The 24773-nt window shown below is 36.4% G+C and overlaps 1 protein-coding gene across 2 annotated transcripts in view; it reads left to right on the top strand.

Annotated features, from left to right (window-relative positions):
- Window positions 1-21526: 21526 nt before the first annotated feature.
- GABRG3 (gamma-aminobutyric acid type A receptor subunit gamma3) overlaps window positions 21527-24773 on the top strand; it is a 195914-nt gene continuing 192667 nt past the window's right edge. For both annotated transcript variants that reach the window (XM_070750943.1, XM_070750944.1), the window contains exons 1-2: window positions 21527-21654; window positions 23600-23682. In XM_070750943.1, the coding sequence (XP_070607044.1) occupies window positions 21527-21654; window positions 23600-23682 (211 nt within the window). The remainder of the gene's footprint in view (window positions 21655-23599; window positions 23683-24773) is intronic.

Raw genomic sequence — 24773 nt, 5'->3', positions numbered from 1 at the left:
TTCCTTTTGTCAGCATTGTTGCATGATAGAGGAAACGGGACCATTGATGTTTCTAATGGCTGTATAAGTCAATTAGTGCTTTAAACATGTGTTGTCCACGGTGGCTATTTCACTACCATTTCATTTTAGGAAATGGCAGCCGCATCACCAAGAGTTCATGTTCGATAGCCAGGCATGTCCAGCCCCAGGTGGCGCACTTGGCACAGGTTCCCAAGCCTGAAGGTGGGCATCTTACACGAGGTTCCCAAGCCTCTTTTGGGTGTCTTTGCCTAAGTTCCCAAGCCTAAGCCTAAAGGAGGTATCTTAATGGTTCCCAAGCCATAGTAAAACATCAGTGCTGCATTCTTGGAAAAATTGGTCATGTTCTTGAAAAACGCAATTGGTGAAATAAATTATGTAACATACTTTAGTGATGGCTCAGCTGCACAATACAAGAACTTCAAAAACTTTGCCAACTTGTGCTATCATCAAAAAGATTTTGGAATAAGAGCACAGTGGAATTTCTTTGGCACAAGCCATGGCAAGTCTCCATGTGATGCCATAGGTGGTACAACAAGGCGACTAGCATCTCAGGCTAGTTTGCAATGACCTAAAAAAAAGCAAAATTCTCACAGCACATGGCTTGTTTGAATTTTGCAAACAAAAAATAAATAAAATCAAGTTCATTTTTGTTTCCAATGATGAAATTGAATCTTCATAATATGCGCAAGTGAAAAGATTCAATAAAGCTTCCACATTTGCTGGAACTTGTGAAAATCAATTTTTAGTATTTTGAACTAAAAATTTGCACAGCATAGTTTTATATCATAAAGAAACTATGTGCCAAATTTCATCAAAATCTGAGATGGTAATGTGGGGATGATCTTTAAAATTGGTCCACTTGACATGGAATGACTCAATTACTACTATAGTATAAATGTACCATTTATACTATACCTAAGCATTTGACTTTTCTTGCCTAAATGTAGAACCTTACTTTTTTCACCATTGAATTTCATTTTGTTAGATAAGGGCCAATGTTCAAATCTGTCAAGATCTTCTGGAGTGTTGGCTATTCATCTGGAAAAATTGATGACTTCTCCATCTAATTTCTCATCTAAATCATTGGTGAAGAAATTGACAAGTATTGGACCAAAGACAGAACCCTGGGATAGCTCACTTTTTTAAAGGTGAAACTTGTACAGTATCTTAGTTTTGCTTCAACAAATTCTGAGTAAATATTTGTTTTATAATTTCTCAAAAGTTTTCATCTGTGAAAACGGAGTGTGGAATTATGTCTCTATGAAAATCCTCATAGTTGAAAAGTACCTAAAAAGGACAGATAAGTTTCTGACTTCTGAGAAGAGCTACATAAAGCTCAGGTATTTCAAGTCATGGTAATGGAAAAATCTAATTGAAACATACATCTGCACTAATTCATGCTTGCTAATAGAATTTTGCACAGACAATGTTCTTGACGGAATGAACTCAAATGTTTTCAAGTTGTTATTGGTTGTCTGATTACCAAACAACCCTGAAGGTTAAACTACAAGGAAAAATTAAATGCTCAGATTTGACATGGTCCCTGCTCAAACTGTTTTATTGATTCATTTAATGAAACAGCTCATCAAAATGGACAAACGTAGATACTCTCAGTGTCATTGACATAATGATGCTTAGATTCTTTTATTAATTTCTAAGAAATTGCAAATACTTCTATAAGTTTGGATGACTTCAGTGGTAGGGCAAAAATTGGCACCCTCCCACTTTTGAATATTTATAGTGTGTTATTGTGAATGCAATATAGTCATCCATGTCTGTACTTCAGAAAGCAGATAAAATCTTCATCAGCCAGCATCCTTATTTTCTACATTTGTGTGTTATGTAGTCAAGCAAGCACACAAATGGAATGTGAAGGGTGCATGAATAAGCAATCAAATAAGAAAATGACAAAGTTAAGGCTGGACCCACACCATTAACTCTGATACTGTGTGTGTATATATACTGCAGTATTGTTAATACTCAATTACTAATTCTCAAACAATGTATCAGATAATATAACCAAGAAAGATACATGTGCAGTTCACAATATTTTTTGCTACATTGCTTTAATGCAGTCTTTAATAATACACTGCAGTACAAACCTCAAATCTTATTCTTTGCAAGGAAAATTTTGGGATGGAAGAATGATTACCCCCACCTCCAAGCAAATTAGATACTGAATCTGATAACCCCGACAACAACACCCACAAAGGGCAAAAAATATCACAGCATGCAAATTGAACCTACAGTTATTTGAATAAAAGACATGAACAACCAACACAATTCAGATAGATAGAAATGGTAATTGTTCTTGTGATGGAAATGTTGCTGCCAAACTGATTAAAATGTTATCATAAAATGAATACTTACACATAAATGCAATTAAATATTAGATAGAAAAACAATTAAGGGAATGGTAGAAAGATTAAATTGCATTTTGAAAGCAAGAGTCTGGCTCTTTGTAATTCCGGAGATAAAACCTGTTGCAAGACTAAATATAATGACTCCTAATACATGCCAAAATAAAAGCCACACTGAATTGCAATTTTTCTTTTAATGCATTCAGTGCATTAAATATGTAGTGCAATATTTTATACAGCCTTTCTTTATGTAACTAAATATTATTTCCAAAAAAGTAGTGTGGATAAATTTGTCCATTTTATCTAGATTTTAAGCTTATTACTCCATAATTATTTAGAAAATAAGCATGCTTGATTTGTACAACTGAAGATGTATATCTATAATCTAAATAGATGGGATCTATTTAGATTATCAGGTTCTATTACTATTAATTCCTCTCAAATGACAATTTATGTAAATGCCACCAACTGTGGGTCACTTAAAGATTCAAATACTGTCAGCTACTCTTTCTCTTGAGATCTAAGTATATAAATGATATTTCAAAGTATACTTATTATACAAGTAATCATAGCGATTTTTTCAACGTTATGGTCAACATATGGAAAATGGAAAAAAATAATCATCATCACTGCTCAATATTAGGATGCTCAATAAAAGAATGATAATAGTTTATTCCCCACTGTATAGACATTGGGAATATTGATACTTTTGCGTTTTATTTCAGAAAATATAATGTAAGAGCCTGAAAAAATGTTTTTGTTTTCTTTTTCCTGGTCTAGGGTAATTGGTGGTAGCAAGAGTAGTGGTGGAAGAAAACTATGGCTACCTTAGAACTGTTAAAGTTGTAAACTAAACTGTTAAAAGCAACATTTTTACAAAGGTAAAAAGTTGTAAAATACAAGTCCGGAATTTTGAAATGTGCTTTGGCTTACCAAATGCTGGTTTTATTATTATTATTTATTAAATTTATTTGCCACCCATCTTGTTTCAAAGTGAGTCTGGGTAGTTTACAACATAAAAATATATATAAAATTATCAAACATGCAGGCAGAATAAAATCATTGACACAAGATAAAGAAGGGAGCAGCCAAGTACACAGGAGGGGTGAGGGGGATTAGCTCTTAATCAGTCAGGTCCCTTTTGAACACCCCACCCCCCCACAAATTGGGGCCCATATTCATGTGGCATAACCAAGTCTTAAGGCTCTTATGGAGGATCAGATGGATGGGAGCCCATTTTTAAAACGTAAGTATTTTTTCTTGTTTTTTTAGGTTAAAAAATTAGGGATCTATTCCTTTATCTTCATAATTCTGTGTGCCAGGAGTCACAATAATATGAAAAGTTTTATATAGCATTAAAAATAACATAAAAATAAAAATTCATCTAGTATGTGTTTGGTTTTTAATTAAAGTAAGATATGATGGTGATTCTGTTGCATGCAGGTTCTTATTTTTGTAATGTAGAACATCAGTTCTGCGAGAAATAAATGGCAGCAGGATCAAATGAATAAAAGAGACTCTTACTGCTCCCCAATAGCATGGTTCAATGAAACTTGCACACTTCAACCTGTATTGTAGTTAGAAGAAATTCCTTTGTCACTATCATTTCAAATTACTATTAACATGGCATTCATTAATATATAAGGGGAGGACAAATTTGGAAGCATAACATTAATGCTAATCTTTAGAATAAACAAAGTCAGTGTGCAATGTTATTAATGTAATTGCAATGTACTGTATTTTTCGGAGTATAAAAATCACAGGAATATAAGATGCACATAGATTTTGGAGGAAGAAAACAAGGAAAAAAGTTTTCTGAAGCAAATGGTGTAGTAATATATTATTTAATAAAATACCAGTGTAGCAAAATACTTTTTACAACCATATATGCTTTTTACTGCTATGTATACTTTTTACAAACTTCAAACTTGACAGCTTTAAAACTTGTGGACTTCAGCTCCCAGAATTCCTACCCTAGTCATACTAGGCGGGGTAATTAGAAGGCAAAATACCTCATTTTTTTTCAAAAACTGGGCCGTTAGGGTCTGGGAAACCTGAAGAGTGATCCTGGGTGCTGGAGGATGGCAAAAATGTCCATGTTTTCAAAAAATGGAGGTGGAATAAGGGCTTCGGGAGGCCAAAAATGGCTGTATTCGATGTATAAGATGCATCTTCATTTCCACCCTCTTTTTTTGGGGGGGGGGAGGTGCGTCTTATAGTACAGATCTATTTCAAGCTATTTAGCTCTCATTAGCTAGCCATATCCTTCTGGGATTCAGACTTGGGCTGCTTGCCTTGTCAGGCAATTGTTCTAACCTCTAAGCCACAAGTTCTCGTCCCTGCATCAGCTAAACTAGGGGAGGGATTATATGTTTCTTTTTGTCAAATCACCTGGTATGCCCAAATATGGGAGGGAACATACTGCTTCCTTTCGCCTTTCAACCCCAATCCAATTTCATGACAGCAACTGGCTGCATGAACCTTGGATTGGGGTCGAAAGCTGAACTGGGTAGGCCACTATGTAGGAGAAACAGCCAAATGACTTTGAATTAGGGTGCATGAACACAAGCTGGTAGTCCAACTCAAGAAACAGTGCTCATAGTTCTGGATGCACTTGGAGGAACACAGTTATGAGTTCAACTTCCAGAAGACTGAGGTTATTGCCTATGATGCAACAAAAGGATGTCTCTTGAAAGAAGCCTGGTTCTCTAACCACTCTATCAATAGACACACTGACTTACCACCGACTTACCAGGCATTAAGACACCAGGAAGAATTTAGCAGAGACCCATCACTATCAAGGAATGAAGATTGAGAGCACCCTCCCCTCTTTAGGCATAGAGATTGGCCCAATGAAGGCATGGAAACCTGGACCAAGTGCAGGAGAGCCTGGCAGAGCTGCATCAGAATGGGATGCACAGGGTGTGTGTGAGGAACTACACACAACTGTTACAAGATCATGGACTAAACAGATGACCTTGGAGAATGCAAGGTGTGTGCCTGGGAGAGAGAGAAGTAGTGATGAGGGGGGGAGGGAGGAAACTGGGGAAAATGCCTTCAATGGTGATTTAATGTTGTTAAGTGAGACCTTTGTTAAGTGAATGTTGCCCCATTTTACAACCTTTCTTACTTGTTAAGTGAATCACTGCAGTTGATAAGTTAGTAACCCAGTTGTTAAGTGAATCTGGCCTTAAGGTGCCAAGCGCTTGAATTTTAATCACATGACCATGTTGATGCTGTAAAGGTGGGACCTGTGAAAAATTGTCACAAGTCACTTTTTTCAGTGTTTTTGTAACTGAACAGTCACTAACCAAACTGATGTAAATAAAGGATTACCTGTACTCATTGCATAATTGCATTTTGGTACATGCAACATTAATAAGAGTGCCGTAAGAAATAATGAGACATTTAAAGCATGAGATAAGAAAAAGAAAATATAAGTAACAATGTTTACACTGAATCTTCAAATTGTAATGTCTTTAGAAACCATCCTATTGTCTACCATGACCCTGTACAGCTTTGTACATTGCCTTTTGGTTTTTTAGTTGAACTGCCATAAAGGTGAATAAATTCCTGGGTGACAAGCAATCAAATCCCCATTCAGCCATGAACCTTATTGTTTGGCCTTCAGTCAATTAATGCTTTTTAACCTGAATTAAGAGATTATGTCAACATGCTGAACACAGAGGAAGAGAAACATATGCTCTTCAACAAACTTAGGGAAATAGTAGAATATAAATAGTTTTATAATAATTCCTTCACACATGTCCCTCTTTTTTCATTTATGAAATATCAGATGATAAGATTTTGAATGATTCAGTTTGTACAAAAACATTGGTGTGCAATGTTATGTGGAAAATCTCCAAAGAATTCATAGGGAAAATAAGATGATATAATATAAATTCTTACCATGAATAGTTTCAGACATACCTGTGTATGAAATGTACCTCATGAAATGGATTATCAATAATGTCACTGTGAAGGCAATAGAGAATGGATTTTTTTAAAAAAGTGAAGGAATACTGTCTCTCTATGCATACAAATGAATGGTTTGGACTATCACATGAGAGAAACAAGAGGGATATAGATGGTTGTTTCTCTTCTAATTTTCTCAGAGGAAAAATAAACACTCGGTTATTTCTGGCATTTTGTACCCAAATCTTTATGTGTTCTTACCTAAAACATATATTTTAAAAAACATATGTTGATATTTGCCTCTTCTGGAATGATTTAATTGGCATATCTTTGGGACATCATTTGGGGCATCCTGAGGAAGGCAAAAAGAAACAACAACAAAAAAGCCAAACCAACAGTCAACATGGCAGTGTACCTAAACAGGCCCTGATTGTGCAGTCACAGGCACAACATAGAAACATAGAAACATAGAAGACTGACAGCAGAAAAAGACCTCATGGTCCATCTAGTCTGCCCTTATACTATTTTCTGTATTTTATCTTAGGATGGATATATGTTTATCCCAGGCATGTTTAAATTCAGTTACTGTGGATTTACCAACCACGTCTGCTGGAAGTTTGTTCCAAGGATCTACTACTCTTTCAGTAAAATAATATTTTCTCATGTTGCTTTTGATCTTTTCCCCAACTAACTTCAGATTGTGTCCCCTTGTTCTTGTGTTCACTTTCCTATTAAAAACACTTCCTTCCTGAAACTTATTTAACCCTTTAACATATTTAAATGTTTCGATCATGTCCCCCCTTTTCCTTCTGTCCTCCAGACTTTACAGATTGAGTTCATGAAGTCTTTCCTGATACATTTTATGCTTAAGACCTTCCACCATTCTTGTAGCCCGTTTTTGGACCCGTTCAATTTTGTCAATATCTTTTTGTAGGTGAGGTCTCCAGAACTGAACACAGTATTCCAAATGTGGTCTCACCAGCACTCTATATAGCGGGATCATAATCTCCCTCTTCCTGCTTGTTATACCTCTAGCTATGCAGCCAAGCATCCTACTTGCTTTCCCTACCGCCTGACCTTTTCCACATATTAACACACATGATAAGGCCCTGAACTGCCGCCCACTTTTTAAAAGGGGATGCTCAGATGTAGATGTATAAATCCGAAACAACAAAACAAATAAATAAAACAAAAATAAAAGGCAACAATATTTAAAATGTTTAGTACAGAGAGGAAATGACTAAGAAGGAAGGGGATGAATTAAAATGTTCATGTTAACTTTCTTTTTTCTTTTAAATATTTGGCAGACCATATGAGATCACAGCCAAACTTGGATTCCTGACATTATTCCTGCCAATTATTGTTGCATACCTGTCCAAACTATTGAACAACCTGTTACCTGTAATTAACTTTTATTTTAATCGATCAGAAAAACTGGAAAGAAATGCATGATTTTTTTTAAAAAGTGAGGACTTTGCCTTTGATGCAAATATCAGGCAACATTCTGCTTATTGAGAAATAAAATCATTAAGTTCCAAAATGGAAGACAAATAACTGCCTCATCCCCTCTCTTTCCCACAAACATACAACGTTTTTGTATAAATTGGATTGTGAGATGTCTTTCAATGTTACCCTTGGATTTCCTGACTGCTAGTGCTAAATCAGGAATTGATTATGTAATCTTGTTAGTTTTTAAAAGATTTATCAATCACCTCAATCAGTAATATAACACAATAATAATAGTAAAAATGGAAAGATCCCAATTTTTACAAGACCAAATTCTTTGATTAAAAAAAAAGTTGGCAAGAAAGAACCTTCAAATAATTTCTATTTCACTTTGAAACTACTAATAATCTTTCTCCTTGCCCCCACCCCTTTATCAGAAATCATGTGCTTTTTTTAAGGCTAGATAATGGCACAATTAATCTAGGGTTCATAGTTGTATGGTTCAGGATTTGACAGTTCTTTGTTTGTTTGTTTGTTTGTTTGTTTGTTTGTTTGTTTGTTTGTCTGTAGTATTTTTATGCCCACCCCTCTTAACCCAAACTCTGGCAGCTCCCAACCCCCAAAATAAAAACAATATATCAACAATAAAATGAAACATTAAAACAAAAATGTATTGCTGGAGCATTTAATTGAGGAACTCAAACAAATCAGTTAAACCACAATTCTAAAAAATTAACATTCTAATCAATAGTATTTGAATCATCTAAAAGAACCCAGTTTGAAATTATAGTAAAAAAAAGGGAGATGGTAGCTGCTGTAAAAGAATCTTGAATGGATAAAGGAACAGCTACTGAATTATAAGGAAACAAAAATGTATGAAAACAAAACATTGCAAGATTTTTCAAGGTTAAATAGCAGATAGAATAACAATTCCTAGATACTGATTAAATTCAAACTGATATTTTTGTTAGATTATAGATAGCTGGAAATTTAAAAGAAGAACAGAGTAAAATGGAAATAATTGAACTATACAAATAAGTGCATCAGGAAAACTGTACTATTAATTTTGATTGTACAATTTGTATTATTTCTAAGGTCAGTTCTAGGAGGTAGACAGTTATAAGTATATAGTCAAGTAAACGAAAAGATAGACATTTATAATTAATCACTTTCTACATTCAGATAAGGTCCAGTTATTATTAACATGTCTGTTATATAGAATAGTTTGAAAACCAACAGAATTTAGTTTTTAATCATAAATCACCTAAACTATTTCCACTAATCATATGGCCACTTGATTACATATTCTTGATCCTTACCATTTTCACTTGGATAAAAATCTCATTGATTTACTCCAAAGTAAGTATATTGAAAAATAAACATTTATTTCTGCATTGAAGTAGTAAGAATTTTTTATTGAACGTGCATTCTGAATTAATCCTTTTTGAATGTATAGGAGAAATATAAAATGTTTTCTGCAATCTATATTTATCTAAAGAGAAAAACACTGAGAAATTATACAACACACTACATCATTCCATTCTAGATTTAGTCATAATCTTTGTCTTTCATCATCAGTATTGAAGATGTTGTCCAGATGATTTGGATGTAAGCTTCTATCAGCCCCAGGATAGCAAAAGATTATATTTATTTATTTATTAATCAAATTTGCATGCCGCCCCTCTCCGTATAGTTGTCTAAAAGATCTAGAAGGCACTAGTAGTGTTTTTCTCATGAAGCCACATTTCTCAAATGCTTAGTTGTGAAAGTTATTGAAGAAACTTGAAAAAAATCCCATCATGATATCTGTCCTTATTTTGACAATTAGAAAGACCACCATGGTAAGATATTCTGTGTAGGATAAAGCAGTTTTTCTTGACTTCAGAAACTTTAACCCATCATAAAGTTTCTAAAGTCAAGAAACAGTAAAAGATAATGCAGATGCTTTCTAGGTTCAGGATTCTGCAGATATTCAGCCTATGAGCTAAAAAGATTTGACTAAGTCTATCCCTGTCGTGAGTATAGTCTGAAAGTAATAAAGTGAGTTTAGCAAAACATAAAACCCGAATATGCATTTTCATACAACTTGAACCACTTTTACAGAAAGAATATTTTGATTAAATAGTTAACTTTTGAGGAAGTATGTTAGCCAAATATATTGGTGTTATGGGAATTAAAGAAAATTGCAAAAGCGCTCTCTTGTTATAATAAATCAAGTTTCTGAATTTTAACACTCAGGAAATCTAATAGATCAGTAATCCCAAAGGTAATTTGCCTTGTTATCAAAGTGTTGTGCAAGTCAGCAGCCAATTATTTGAGAGAACGAAAACCCAGAATCCTATGATTACATAACAAACATAAATTGTCCTTAAACTAGTGAAAATGAAGGAGGGAATAAAATAAGCAGATGCCTTTTTAAATGTATTCTGCCTTGAGGATTTATTTGTGATCAATAGTTTCACAGATTAAAGAGCCATGAAAGGGACAAAAATATTCCACCTTATGGAAATTTAAGTTTTCTCACTCACAAAATGCTGCTTTTACTGTTTTAAATTCCTTAGTTGTAGCACTCAGCAAATTATAAAGATTATTTTTTTGACACCACTCAGGGATATTATCATCTCCGTGTACTACACACCTGATATTATTATTTTTTTGGCATTGCAGAGTAATATTTGACAGATAGCTAAAAAGCAAAGTGCCAGTTTGTTATATAGAGAGAAGTTTGAAGTACGGTACCAGGTTTCCCCAAAAATAAAACCCTGTCTTATATTTTTTGAACACCAAAACAAGCACTTGGCCTTATTTTTGGGGAGGTCTTATTATTTTGGGGCGCTTGGAGCAAGACAGAGCTGCTTTTGCTGTTTTGCCTTATTTCCAGTTCCGTCTCCCTAACCTTAACCAGAAGAAATGGTATTTTCAGAAAAGGGCTTATTTTGGGTGAGGGCTTATTTTCAGGGAAACATGGTATTAGTTAAGGTACTGGGCTAGAAATGGAGATACCGTGCTTTATAGTCCTGCTTTAGGCACAAAGCCAGCTAGAAATGGAGAGATCATGTTTTATAGTCCAGCTTTAAGTGACGTTGGGCCAGTTCTCCTATTTCAACTTTAGGAAGAAGGAGCTACTTACAAGTCACTTCTGAAAATCTAGTCAAGAAAACTCCAGGAACTTGTTCAGGCAGTTACCAGAAGTCAATACTGAGTTGAAGGTATAAAAAGAAAAAAGAAAAGACAGGAAAAGAAAAGGAAGAAAGGCGGGGAAGGAAAATATCTCTCCTGTGGTATTGGCATAATTCAGATTAAAATATGATTGAAAGGCTTCCTGCCAAATGAAGGCAGGACATAATTTGGCCAAACAAAATCTACTGATTAAAACAAAATGGGGGAGGGGGATCTGTCTTCATTTTTAGAAGATTTAGTTAATCAAAGTACCAGAGACCGAAGAATTACATGCTGATCAAGCAATCCATGTGTATTTCTACGCGACTCCATGCTGTCTATAGGTAATTTTCATTAGTGAAAAGCAAATCTCTAGTACAGAGATGGAACATAGGTGAATTCTAGAGAGGAACCTGTTGTGATGTTACTATAACAACTGGGAAAACCGTTACTGTGATAGCAGAAGGTTACTATGGCAACAGAAGGCAACTTTTGTAATTTGAGGAAGTAGGAAAGAACATTGCTATTACCTCTAATGTCAACCAGGTAATTAGTACAAAACAAGAGCATGTCTATAGTGCAAAAGTTGCCAGATGTGCTTTATTGCTAACTATATTTTTAGAAACAAAGAAATTAGGTACGGAACTATCGGTATATATTTTCCTAAATCATAGTCTGGATGGGGCTTGCATTTGATATTAAAGTATTCAGTTGAAGAAACACATGCAAATCCAAAGTTTAGAAACAAAGAAATTAGATACGGAACTATCGGTATATATTTTCCTAAATCATAGTCTGGATGGGGCTTGCATTTGATATTAAAGTATTCAGATGAAGAAACACATGTAAATGCAAAGTTTTGTGAGAATGGAATTATGAATTCATAGATACAAAATTGACACTGGAAAAAAAAAAAGACCAGATTTATCCATTCCCTATGATAATGATAGCATTTTCATAATGGATATTTCCCATCTTGTTTCATAAGAATTATATGGTTTATTTTCATTTGAAATACACACCTTAAACTTCAGAATGTAGTGAAACATGCCACAAAAATGACTTCAAAAGCAGATTAGACAAATTTATGAAAGGTAAAACTATTTGGGGTACTAATTCTCAAGAAGATGTCTTAATTCTGTTGCAGAAGGCCTCTCATTTCCAGCTGAGAGGGATATTTAAATAGTGGAACGAAGTCTATTTCAACTCATTCTATGAAGAAGTTGTCCTCTGCCCTCCCAATCCTAAACCCAAAGCACTCTAAAAGGTTGTTTTAGACCTTAAATAAAACTGCTGCAATAAAAAACCCAACATTATCTGCATCTTTATCCTTAACATAATTTAAAGTAATATTCAAACTGAAAAATAAAAATACATAACATCAACCTTACAAGGGCAGACTAATTTTGAAAAACCTTTCCTGTAAGCCTTGTCATGTTAACTCTTTTCTAAAAGAAGGCAGAATGGTAATATTTAGTGTTGGGTGAACCAAACCTGCAAAGTTTGGGTTCGTACTGAACTTTGTACGGTTCGGTATCCTGAACCCGAACCCGAATTTTTACAAAAGTTCGGGAAAAGTTCGGGTTCGGGAAAGCGCCAGGAAGCGCCTTCGCCCAGCTGTCACCTTCCGAAACAGCTGGGGAGTTGTTGGCCAGTCGGGAGGCAAAAAAGGAGGCGGGGAATCCCACGAGGAGATTCCAGGGGTGGAGATTTGATGTCACTGAGACATCCTTCCTGGCCGGCTGAAATGGGGACTCCAGGAAAGACGTCTCAGTGATGTCAAAGCTCTGCCCCTGGAATCCCCTCATGGGATTCCCCACCTCCTTTTGCGCCTCCTGACCAGCCGACAGCTCCCCGGCTGTTCTGAGAAGTGCTGCCGCCCAGCTGTCACCTTCTCGGCAGTCTCCAGAACGTTGACCCAGAAGTTCAGCAAAAGTTCGGGTTAGGGAGAGCGCTGGGAGGCTGGGACATGCCTCATGTGTAATTCAGTTTCCAGGTGGTCTTTGTTGGCTAGGCATTTGGTTCTGGAGATGAATGCTATGAATGCTACAGAATTGATCTGTGCAGGGTGGTGTTGTAATTGTGCGCTTAAATAGTGGTTGGTGGTTTTTTTTAATGTGTGTGTGTGTGTGTGTGTGTGTACACGTACTTTATCATTAAAATATGGTTTGACCTAAGTGCCAGAGCCCACTGCAACAGCATTGCCAAAAAAGCACTGAGTCGCAAACTTAATTCTACGCAGCTTCTTCTCTAGAAACACCTATCTAACTAACATACAAAACATCTGTCAGACCAATTCTTGAATACAGCTCACCTGTATGGAATCCACACTGCATAACAGACATTAATACAATTGAAGGAGTCCAGAAATACTTCACAAGAAGAGTCCTCCACTACTCCTCACGCAACAAATTACCTTACTCCTCCAGACTTCAATTACTATGTTTAGAAAATTTACAGCTACGCCGCCTCCGAACTGATTTAACTGTTGTTCATAAAATCATACATCACAATGTACTCCCTGTTAGCGACTACTTAATCTTTAACAACAACAACAACAACACAAGAGCACGCAATTGATACAAACTAAATGTAGATCACTCCAAACTAGACTGCAGAAAATACAATTTCAGCAATAGAGTGGTCAATGCCTGGAATTCACTACTGGATTCTGTTGTTTCTTCCCCCAATCCCAAAATCTTCAACCTTACATTATCTACAATAGATCTTTCCTCTTTTCTAAAAGGTCTGTAAGGGGCGTGCATAAGTGCACCTTTGTGCCTACCATTCCTGTCCTAAGGTCTTTTCATCTTTTATATCTCTACTTTATTATATTATGTTAAACATACTACAATACAATACTATATTTCTATGGCAAATAAGTAAGTAAGTAAGTAAGTAAGTAAGTAAGTAAGTAAGTAAGTAAGTAAGTAAGTAAGTCAACAAACAAACAAACAAACAAACAAACAAATAAATAAGAGCTTCCAGCGTTTATAGTTATCTTTATAGAAAATGTAAGTAAGTATAGAGAAAGGAGGTTTTGGTATAGCATTACAAGAATTCTAAATGTCCATGTTATCACAACAACAACTTTACACAGAATTCAATGCCATTCACAGAACTCCTACTTTAAGAATAATTCTATGAAATATTCTACCTTTTCTCCTCAACATCTCATAAATGTAATCCATGTGCTTTGTCCCAAAGGTCTACAGTAGATTTTAGGAAACGTTGCTGACAGATTTCTCCCTCCTTCTAGAATTAATAGAAGTAAGTCTATTAATAGAAAACAGAGATGGAATCTTATCTTTTTCTTTCAGCAACCAAATCTTATCAGTTTCTGTGATCTAAAAATATGTTTTTCTTCTTTCTATAACTCTTTAAAATTCATATAAAGTAAAATCATGGTGAAGTGTACTGTGGAATCTTTGGTGATACTCTTTGCAGTTAAATTTCCTTATTATTATGTCAGTACCTCTATCTTACAGGTTTAAAAATATGATCCGTTAAATAATTTTAAAAGGTTGACATTTAAAATAGGAAAGTGCAAAACTTGAATAGATAATGTGGGTCAATAAAGTTTCAGTAAACCCACCGATTAAAACAGACACATAAATTCACCTCATTAAATAATTTACAGATCAGAAATTTTGGGGGGGTGGAAAAGCTAATATTACTTTCAGCTTTCCTCATTTTTTTCAAAGTATTTAATGTGGCCAGCTATGTTACATTTTAACTTTGCTTTCTCTTAATGTGGCCAACTAATGATATTCACATTTCTGTGCTGGTCCTGTGAGCACAACTGGGAGCAAAACTCTCTTTCAATATTTTGAATATGAAATCAAAGCTGCCATGAATGACTGACATCAGATGACATTCCTTCACAAAGAATATATGGACTCAAGTTCTTACCTATAGGCATCATTCAAGTTTTTATTTCCCTATATCTAAATGGGGTGGATAAGACAGCAAGATTACAAGGTCCACTTTCATGTCCCAATAAATAATAAGAGACTCCTTTGACAAGCCTTCTGGCATCCAACAAAACCTAAAGTTCAGAAGCAAAAATAGGATTGATACATTTTATTCTTTTGAGTTCTGCCCAGTAGAGGGGAATCTTTACATCTTAGAAAAGTTGATGTAAGAGGTTAATAGAATCCTTGGACATTTGTATTCTTAAAATCTACTTGAATATTACTGCATTGATTTAGTCAACTTCTAAAGATTTGACTAGATAATTTGTGTTGTGGTTGGCTCTGGCCCAGCTCCTGCTCCAGGGAATGGGGAGGTGGATGCAGGGGAAAATTCAACATGTCACAGGCCTGTGTTATTGCCGACAGAATCAATTCAGAGTTCAGTTTCCTCGGACGAAGAAGAAGGTGGGAGTGACTCGGCAGAGGAGGGCTTGGCACACAGCCCAGGCAGTCAATCTCCCTTATCTTCCATTGATTCAGATGATGATGTTTTGGACCCACGCAAGCGCAGAATTATACGTAGAAGAGACCAAGTAAGAACATATTACAGGAAATAAGGGAGGCCACCTGTGTTTGGGTGGGGCTCCAGTAATTAGGGCTGCTGCTATAAATAGCAGCATGTGGGTTTGGCCATTGTGGAAGAATATCGGATCGAAGTTCGTCAGGAATCCTGTGTCTTCTGGACTTTGTTGCTTTTTCACGCATTGGAAAACAAAGCAGAGCAAGGTGTGTGTGTATCTCACTTCGTGTGAAGTTTCTTCACAGCTGCTAGCTAAGTACTTAATGACTGCTTAAGAGTAATAGTTCAAACTACCCGGTTTTTTTGGATGAGTGCTCTTTGCCATACAAAAAGAGTGCTTTGTTTATTTTGCATTTTGTGATAAAGAACGTTGTTTTGAATTTTCAAACGTGTGTGTGTCTGAAATTTGTATCCTATCAGACAGCCTGGCAGAACAATTTGAAGGCTGTTTGTTTATTTATTTTATTTGTCAAGTACATATTTGTAATATACATAGATATAATATTGTTTATATACACAAGATGGGTACTGATAAGAGGGAACAATTGGACAGGGACTGTAGGCATGCTGTCACACTGTCCTTTCTTTATCTGAACTCTTTTTCTCCTAAAAAAAGTATTGAAAAAATATTTCAAAATTACACTGTGGTAAAACCTTTCAGACAAAGTTCTCTAAAAGGTCTATCATTCCTGCTGTTTCATGTTCCTGGCATTTTGAAGTTTGCTCATTATTGTCTATTGACAAATCTTTCCTTCAATCAAACTTGAAACACATTCAATCAAATAAGAGTGCCATAGAATCTCAAATCACAAAGTTGAGTTGAGTCAAGGTGTCCTTGAATCTTGACTCCCCAATATGGATAAAATCTGAATTAATTTTGTGCAGGTCTTATACCAATTTCTCAAATGTTGAAAGGTAAACATTAAAATACATAGTGTGGCCAAACTAGACTCATTAAAATAATAATTTGAAATAATGCATGAGGTATAAAATTGCTCACTTCTAATTTTTAGGACTGCAGAAGTGTGCACCAAAAACAAAAGTAAAACCAAAACCAAAACAAAACAAAACCAATCCTCAATTCACCAGAGAAAAATTAAAACATATCAACTGGACTAGTAAACTGTAATATTCAGTACTAAAGGAAACAGTCCTAAAATCAAAATCAAGCAATAACTGGTAATTTCATAACTAATATATGGATGAATTGTTCTCTTTAACTTCCTTGGTATAATTTTAATTTAATTTTCCAATTACAGACTGCCCAACTGTCAAACTCAGGGGCTAACAAATTTAAAAGCAAGTACAGCATTAATTAGCAAAGATCATAGCCACCTAGAAATAGATAGCTCATAAGAAAATACTATTTTCTTATATTAAAAATACAACAAGAGCTTGAGCCCCATCCTAATCCAAGGCCTTTTTAGGACATACAGTGATCCCTCGAGTTTCGCGATCTCGATCTTCGCGAAACGCTATATCGCGATTTTTAAAAAAATATTAATTTTTAAAAAAACCACTTCCGGGTTTGGCTTCGGGAGTCAGCTGGGAAGCGGCGCAGCTGTTTTAAAAGGTCGCAGCTGGCCTGGGGGGCTTCCCAGCCCCCCCCGAACCCCCAACCTGGGTCTTCCCGGCCGCCCACGCAAAGGGGAAACCCCGGCTCCTCGCTGATGCCCGCCGTTCGCCCGGCCGCCAGCAAGATGGGGAAGACCCAGGGAAGGTTCCTTCGGCCGCCCAGCAGCTGATCTGCTCGATAGCGCAGCAGCAGCGAGGAGCCGAATCGGGGTTTCCCCTTTGCGTGGGCGGCGGGGAACGCAAACTCCACCATCTACGCATGCGCGGCCATAGAAAAAAGGGCGCGCATGCGCAGATGGTGTTTTTACTTCCCTACATCGCGAAAAATCGATTATCGCGATGGGTCTTGGAACGGAACCCTCGCGATAATAGAGGGATCACTGTATACAAATTTCTCTGAGAAATCAGGTACTGCAACAGAGAAGATTTGTAGCTTCCTGAGTCCCTCTAGATGATATTGTTTAACTCAAAAACCCTGAAGCATACTAATTCTACCCAATTTTACTGAAGAGGCAGAAACAATCAAAGAAAGACAGTTGTATACATAACCTTGCCCCTTTCCAGGGAGGTGTGTGTTTGTTTGTTTGTTTGTTTGTTCATTCCTTCGTTCCTTCGTTCCTTCGTTCCTTCGTTCCTTCGTTCCTTCGTTCCTTCGTTCCTTCGTTCCTTCGTTCCTTCGTTCCTTCGTTCCTTCGTTCCTTCGTTCCTTCGTTCCTTCGTTCCTTCGTTCCTTCGTTCCTTCGTTCCTTCGTTCCTTCGTTCCTTCGTTCCTTCGTTCCTTCGTTCCTTCGTTCCTTCGTTCTTTCCTTCATTCGTTCATTCGTTCATTCGTCCATTCGTTCATTCATTCAATGTTTATGCTGCCCTTCTCCTTAGACTCAGGGCGGCTTCAACATGTTAGCAATAGCACTTTTTAACAGAGACAGCATATTGCCCCCTCAATCTCGATCCTCAGTTTAACCACCTCAGAAGGATGGAAGGCTGAGTCAACCGGTGATGAGATTTGAACCCCTGACCTACAGATCTACAGTCAGCTTCAGTGGCCTGCAGTACAGCACTCTACCTGCTGTGCCACCCCGGCCCTGTAGGTTATAGCCAGCATCTTGAACTGTACTTGAAAGCCAACAGGTAACCAATGCAGCTTGGGTTGAGTGATACTATGTGGACATACAATAGTATGTATTCTGGACCAGCTGTAGTTTGTGAGTGGCCTACAATGGCAGCCCGAACTTCAATACATTGCAGTCATTCATTTGTGAAGTAGTTAGAGCGTGAAAGACCATCTGGAAGGCCTCCCAATCCAATAATGAGTGTGTCTGGCATGCTACATAAATGTGTACAAAAGCTGTCTTGGCCACAGCCACCATCTGCTCTTCAAACAAGAATTGTGAGGAAAAATCCTCCAACCTCCCTCAGATTGAGGACCAACCTTAATTAGGGATGTTCTATCCTATCTAATACTACAAGTGAAAATCCCCCAGGCAAGTGGGCTCAATTATCAATAGAGCCTTGGTCTTATTAGCCTGAGACTGGCAAAGCCCACAGATGTTGGCATTGGGCATCAATAGCATCACTTGGTTGCCTGGGGTCAAAATTACATTATTTACAATTGGGTGTCATCAGTAAATGGCTGATAGAGAACTCTGAACCAGCATTTGACCTCATTTAATTTAACCTAAAGCTATTTCCTTTTGCTTTCAGAGTGCTTAAAATACCTGAGGATATACAGTATAGTAAAATCACAGCAATCATAATTTAATTTCTTATTTAAAACCGTTCCGCTTTATCAAGCTGGACCATAATTCACATTGTCAGTAAATGTCAGTTTTGTTTTTGTTTTTGTTTTAAATATCCCCAGAACTCCAGGCTTTTACTGGTGAATCTTGAAGTGTTTCTGATTTATTACTTTAGTTTTCAGATTAAAAAAATAGTATAAGGAAAACAAAATAAAAGGTGAATGGTTCTGACATAATCTACATCTTATCAAGATTAAGAGCGGTACTGAAATATATTGACAATTCCAAACCAGTGGAAAGGAAGCTAAATGTTTAGATTTTAGATAGACTGACAGAATGCTGTGTTTTAATAGATCTCCTAAAATGCTTGCCAATATTATTAGAGTATTGAAATGTGAGGTTTATTTTCTTAATGGAGTTGATATTAGTTGTCATTATACTAATAAAGTAAAGATGGGTTCTATCAATAAAATAAGCCACAGGGATTAATGAAGGCAAATATTATTATAATGCAACTCCACAAATACAATGCCTAACACAATGGCAGTTCCCTACTCTGCTTTAGTCAGATTTTTTAAAAACTGAACACACACACACATAATTTATTAGGCATCTCCTGATCAGTTACCGATTACTACACAATGTAGCTACTGAATCGGTTTACCAGTTCATTGAATGGAGACCACAAGGAGATTGAGTAAATCAGGCTTTATTGAATGCATGCGTGCAGGTTCAGAAGATAGGAAGCCAATGTCTGACCAATGGCTTGGGCTATATATGTACTTTTATACTTTTTATCCAGGCTGACCAAGGCATGTCATCTTAACTACCAATTTCAGAGGATACATAATATACAGAGACAGGAGAAGTTCATAAGTGTAAATCCTAGCAGGTATAAATCACATAAACAGGAACTCATAGGTTCAAACAGGCAGGCAGAAACGTATCTTATACAACCGGGAATTCTCCATCTTGTGACACTGTGTGTTATAGTAAGCAAATAAGTCTGTTCAAGGTTAGTAAGGTGTAAAAAGGGGAAGTAACAATGCTTTATGTGAAGAAAGGGGAAGTAACAATGCACAGTTTGTGTTAGAGGAACTATTACTTATGACCCATATGAATACCTAAAGATATAATGATTAATATATTTGTTATAAGGGCTATAAAAGATAAATGAGCATAGCAATCTTCATTGTCTTCTGAGTAAATTCCAAGGTTCTTTTCTTTCTTTCTTTCTTTCTTTCTTTCTTTCTATCTATCTATCTATCTATCTATCTATCTATCTATCTATCTATCTATCTATCATCTCCCCGAGAAGAGATACTGACGTGTTGATATTGTGATATTTTTGAAATGTTTGAAGGGCTACTATATAAATTACAGTACTCGTTATCTGTTTTTCCAAAGAATCAGTAGTCTCAGAATATAGAAAGCCAGGTTTTGACTGCAAAATAGCCTTGTAGTGTATTTTGTAGTGTAGTGTAGTGTAATGAATTTTCTTGCATTAAACGTTTTAAAACAAAAAGAGGGTTACCATTTACTATGAATGCTGTAGAGGATTTCCTGAGTGGATGGATAATTATTGAGGGTCTTTGTAATCTTCAGAGTCAGTTAATTTTACTTGTATTATCCTCTACCAAATACGTCTTTTCTTCCTTGTTTTTGTTTTTCCCTCATAGGCATTTGGTGATCAGTGATGGAGAAAAGTAGCTTAGCTAGCTCTGTCTCTTCTTAGCCATTGCATCTCTGGTTTCCTCCCTCTGGGCAACTGATGATAAAGGAATAAATGGAAGGGCTACAGTTCAGTGTATTGTATCCATGTTTGTAGAAAGAGATATGGATAAATGCACTGAATGATATTGCTATGGGGATAATTAATTGAGTCTTCTCTGGTCAGCAACAACAACAAAAGCTAGCTGATTTTGAAAGCTGACTAGGGCTCTACTTGGTTAGTATAGGTAGTCCTTGACTTATGGCCATAATTGAACCCAAAAGGTATGCTGTTAAGTGAAAAATTTGCTAAGTGAATTTTGCCCCTATTTTATGTCCTTTCTTGTCAAGGTTGTTAAGTGAATCACTGCAGTGGTTAAGTGAATCTGGCTTCTCTATTAGTTTTGTTTATCAGAAAGTCTCAAAAGTTGATCACACAACCCCAGGGCACTGCAGTCATCAAAAATATGAGTCAATTGACAAGTGTCTGAATGTAGATCATGTGATCATGAGGATGCTGCAATGATCATGTGAAAAATGATCATAGGTCACTTTTCCAGTGCCAAATAGTTTAGGATAACCTGTATTTCCTTGGAAGACTAGAAAGTCAAAAACATCCAAGTTGCTTTGATGTGTCACTGACAATTATCAAATGCCCAATGTTGGAGATTCTTTAACTTTTTAGGTAGTTAGACACTTAGTAATGCCTCATTCAACATTAAAAATGTATGATGAGATGCAGATCAGAATCAGTTTTGCTTTGAATCAGAAATGTAGGAAGGGCTGCCATGCAACGTATTATTATCATAGTTGAAAACTTCATCTATTATTTGGAAGTAGGATAGTGACTAATCCAATTCAAATGGTTAATGCAACACATGACTTGCTTCTTGATTTTTTAGTATGAGTTTAAAAAGAAAGCTAACATTTTAAGAGAAATGTGAAGGTTTTAATAAATAGATGATCTGGCCCTCCTAAATTTATTCTAATACATATGTCTAATCTCCTTTGCAGGAATACCAAATTGATATTTTTTTTGCTCAGACATGGACTGACAGCCGTCTTCGTTTCAACAGCACCATGAAAAGAAGTATCACTCTCAACAGCAATATGGTTGGGCTAATTTGGATCCCAGACACTATTTTTAGGAATTCTAAAACTGCAGAAGCTCACTGGATTACTACACCCAATCAGCTCCTAAGAATATGGAATGATGGGAAAATCTTGTATACTTTAAGGTAAGAAGCATTTGTGTCTTTCAATAAGGGCTAGTTTAAATAATCGCTCACTCTTTTATAGAGATTAATGTAATTTCAATTTTATAACAGAAATGGAAAAATCTTAGCTGGCAGAGGGCCTTGCCCCAAAGATAAGTCACATAATCAGCTTGGCATTAAATTGGACTGTTCAGGGAACTTGTTCCCTTATTTCTGATGTATTTCATTGGCCTGGAGGATGGATTGTGTTGAGTTATTCCTGTTATTCCTTAAAACTGTCAAATAAGACAAAAATGCAAGGTATTTTCTTAGCCAGAACTACGAGGAGTCCTCAAACCATGACCATAATTGAGTCCAAAATTACTATTGCTAAGCAAGTGAGATTTGCCCATTTTACAACCTTCCTTGCCACAGTTGTGAAGTGTTTCACTGCAGTTGTTAACTCAGTAACATGATTGTTAAATGAATCTGGCTTCACTATTGGCCTTGCTTGTCTGAAAGTCCCAAAAAGTGATCACATGATTTCAGGGCATTGCAACCATCAGCGGTACATGGTCATGCCAGTTGCCAAGCATTCAAATTTTTATTACATGATCATGGGGATGCTGCAACAGTTGCAACTGTAAAACAACAATAACAAGTCACTTTTTCACTGCTGTTGTAACTCCAGAGAGTCACTAAATCACTAAAATTTAAAGATTTTAAGTCCAGGATTGCCTGTACTATATGATGATGTTTATCCATTGTGTTCGAAGAGGACCTTGACATCTAACAGGTTGTAGGTTGTCCATGATGTTTCCGCAAGTGGCTGATAAGCCCTATATGGGCACGAAATGTTCTGCCACATGTTGGGCAGACATGTGTAGGCACCATTGTTGCAGCATTTGCAACTCTGGCTTTGCAGAGTGCTTTCTTCTCTTCTGTTATGATTGTTCTTCTGTCCTCAGATGTCTGGCAGCCTTGGTGGATCAGCATGCGCCATGTTGATCGATCTTGTGCCAAGGTTTTGCAGGAGGTGGTGTCAATATTGAGGAACTTGAGGGAGGTTTTCAATCTGTCTTTGTATCACTTCCTTTGTCCTCTGTGTGATCGCTTTCCTTTAGGCAGCTCACCATAGAGGAGCTGTTTAGGGATGTGATGGTCTAGCAACCTAGCAATATGGCCTGTTAGGCCATCTCTGGGTTTTCATCAGGAGGATGGGAATTGATGGCAGGACTTCTGTGTCTAGCACCTTATCCTGTCAATGGATCCTCAGAATTTTACAAAGGCAGGTCCTGTGTAAGTGGGTCAATTCCCTAGCATTTCTTCTGTATACAGTCGAAGTCTCACTGGCATACATCAGGGTAGTTAGCACTGATGCTCGCTAGACTTTGAGTTTGCAGCAAAGCTTATTCCATGACAGCCCCACATGTTGGTCAATAATCAATATACTATATACCCACAACTGTAAACACATGTTAATGTATTTTTCCCAGAATATAGGTAAAGATAGTGTCAAATTTAGCTGTATGGCTCTGGCAGTCATCCATTGAAATATTAAAATCTCTGGGTCTAGATTCCAAGCAAAAAAAGGTGCTTGATCCTTGCTGTAACTTTTAATCAGTCCTATATAGAAGTCCATGAAGAGGCTGCATCTTCTCTGGGATTGAGAGCATCTCCTTATGACATCGGTAGCATGATCCTCACTCTGTAAATATCATAATTCATGTATAATAGTTATAAAATGGTAGTTATCCACACACACACTCAATTCCCATATGACTGTGGCTTTCTTAGTAATAACATGAAAGCGATTGCCATTGCCTTCTTCCATGATGGTTTCTGCCTAGTAGTTGCATCAAAGAGAATCCTAAAGAAGCACTTTCTCATAATATTCCAATTAAGCCTTTGAAATGACCGAATTGCTGAATTTTTTTATAGACTGCTGTCATACCAAGACAGTAATAGATACCTGGTTTTTTTCTAGGCTCACCATCAATGCCGAATGCCAGCTGCAGCTACATAATTTCCCCATGGATAAACATTCATGCCCGCTGATATTCTCCAGCTGTAAGTAATAGCCATGGTGCATATCTACTATCTGCTAAAACTTTGCATAAAGACCTGCATTTGCGTCTCAATTTGACAGGTGGCTCTTACAGTGGCATTAGATTAAGGTGCTCATTTTCATATTTGCTAGGCATGTGACTTTCTCCATCTGCACTTACAGCAGGACGTTTTTCACCCTGCAGCATTATCACAAATGACAAGAACTATTAATTTGTGGTCTCAATTATGAGTAGGCTGAAAAATGGTGCTCAGGATGCAACAAGCATAAAGAAAAACATGAATCCATAGTCCAGAATGTGGCAGGTGTTACAAATAGAGACCCATTTATCTTGAAATGTGTTAAAGGTACATAACAAATAGCTTAAAAGCAGCTCCAACCTATTTGTTAGCGTTGGACAAATGGTGTTTTCCTTTTCTTATTTCATAAGCTTGCCAGCTCTAATTGGGTAATTGTTATATGTGGTTGTATGCCCATATGCTAATACAATACATTGTTGAGCAAACCTGCCATCCTTGTTGGTAACCCTGCTGCCAGTCAGAATCTCTTATACAAAAGGATGAAATTTATTAGTTCTTGCCTTAAGTTGCAAACACCAACAGCATCAAAATATGGTTAAGAGTATTTGCCATGATGCCTTGGTGTACATATGTGGTTTTACACAGACATTTGCTATGATGGTCTTTGATTCTAAGAATAATTTTTACAGAAAATTCAATCATTGATTAATGTGGGAAGATTCATTTTTCTTTTGAGCACTTTGAAATATACATAGTTGGAGGGACAATATTAGGATCTAAATATAACAGAACTCTGGAAACAATTATGTCAGTTACAAAGCTATGGAATGTAATGAATATTTTAAAAGATTTGATCTTTTTTCCTATTCTAAAATGACTTTATCAGAAAAACAAACTTAAAAATTGGGAAAATGATGATAGAATAGAAAAATTGGATAACAGCAGCGATATTGATTTTGGATGAATTGATAGAGGATGAAGATTAATTTTTAATTTTACTGTATGGTCAGAGAAAAATAGCATCTGATGCAACTCAATGGCAATATTTACAGCTACAACATCTGTTGACAACA

The sequence above is a fragment of the Erythrolamprus reginae genome, chromosome 4 (assembly GCF_031021105.1).
Source record: "Erythrolamprus reginae isolate rEryReg1 chromosome 4, rEryReg1.hap1, whole genome shotgun sequence".
NCBI lineage: Eukaryota > Metazoa > Chordata > Lepidosauria > Squamata > Dipsadidae > Erythrolamprus > Erythrolamprus reginae.
This window is presented reverse-complemented; position numbering and strand designations above follow the sequence as displayed.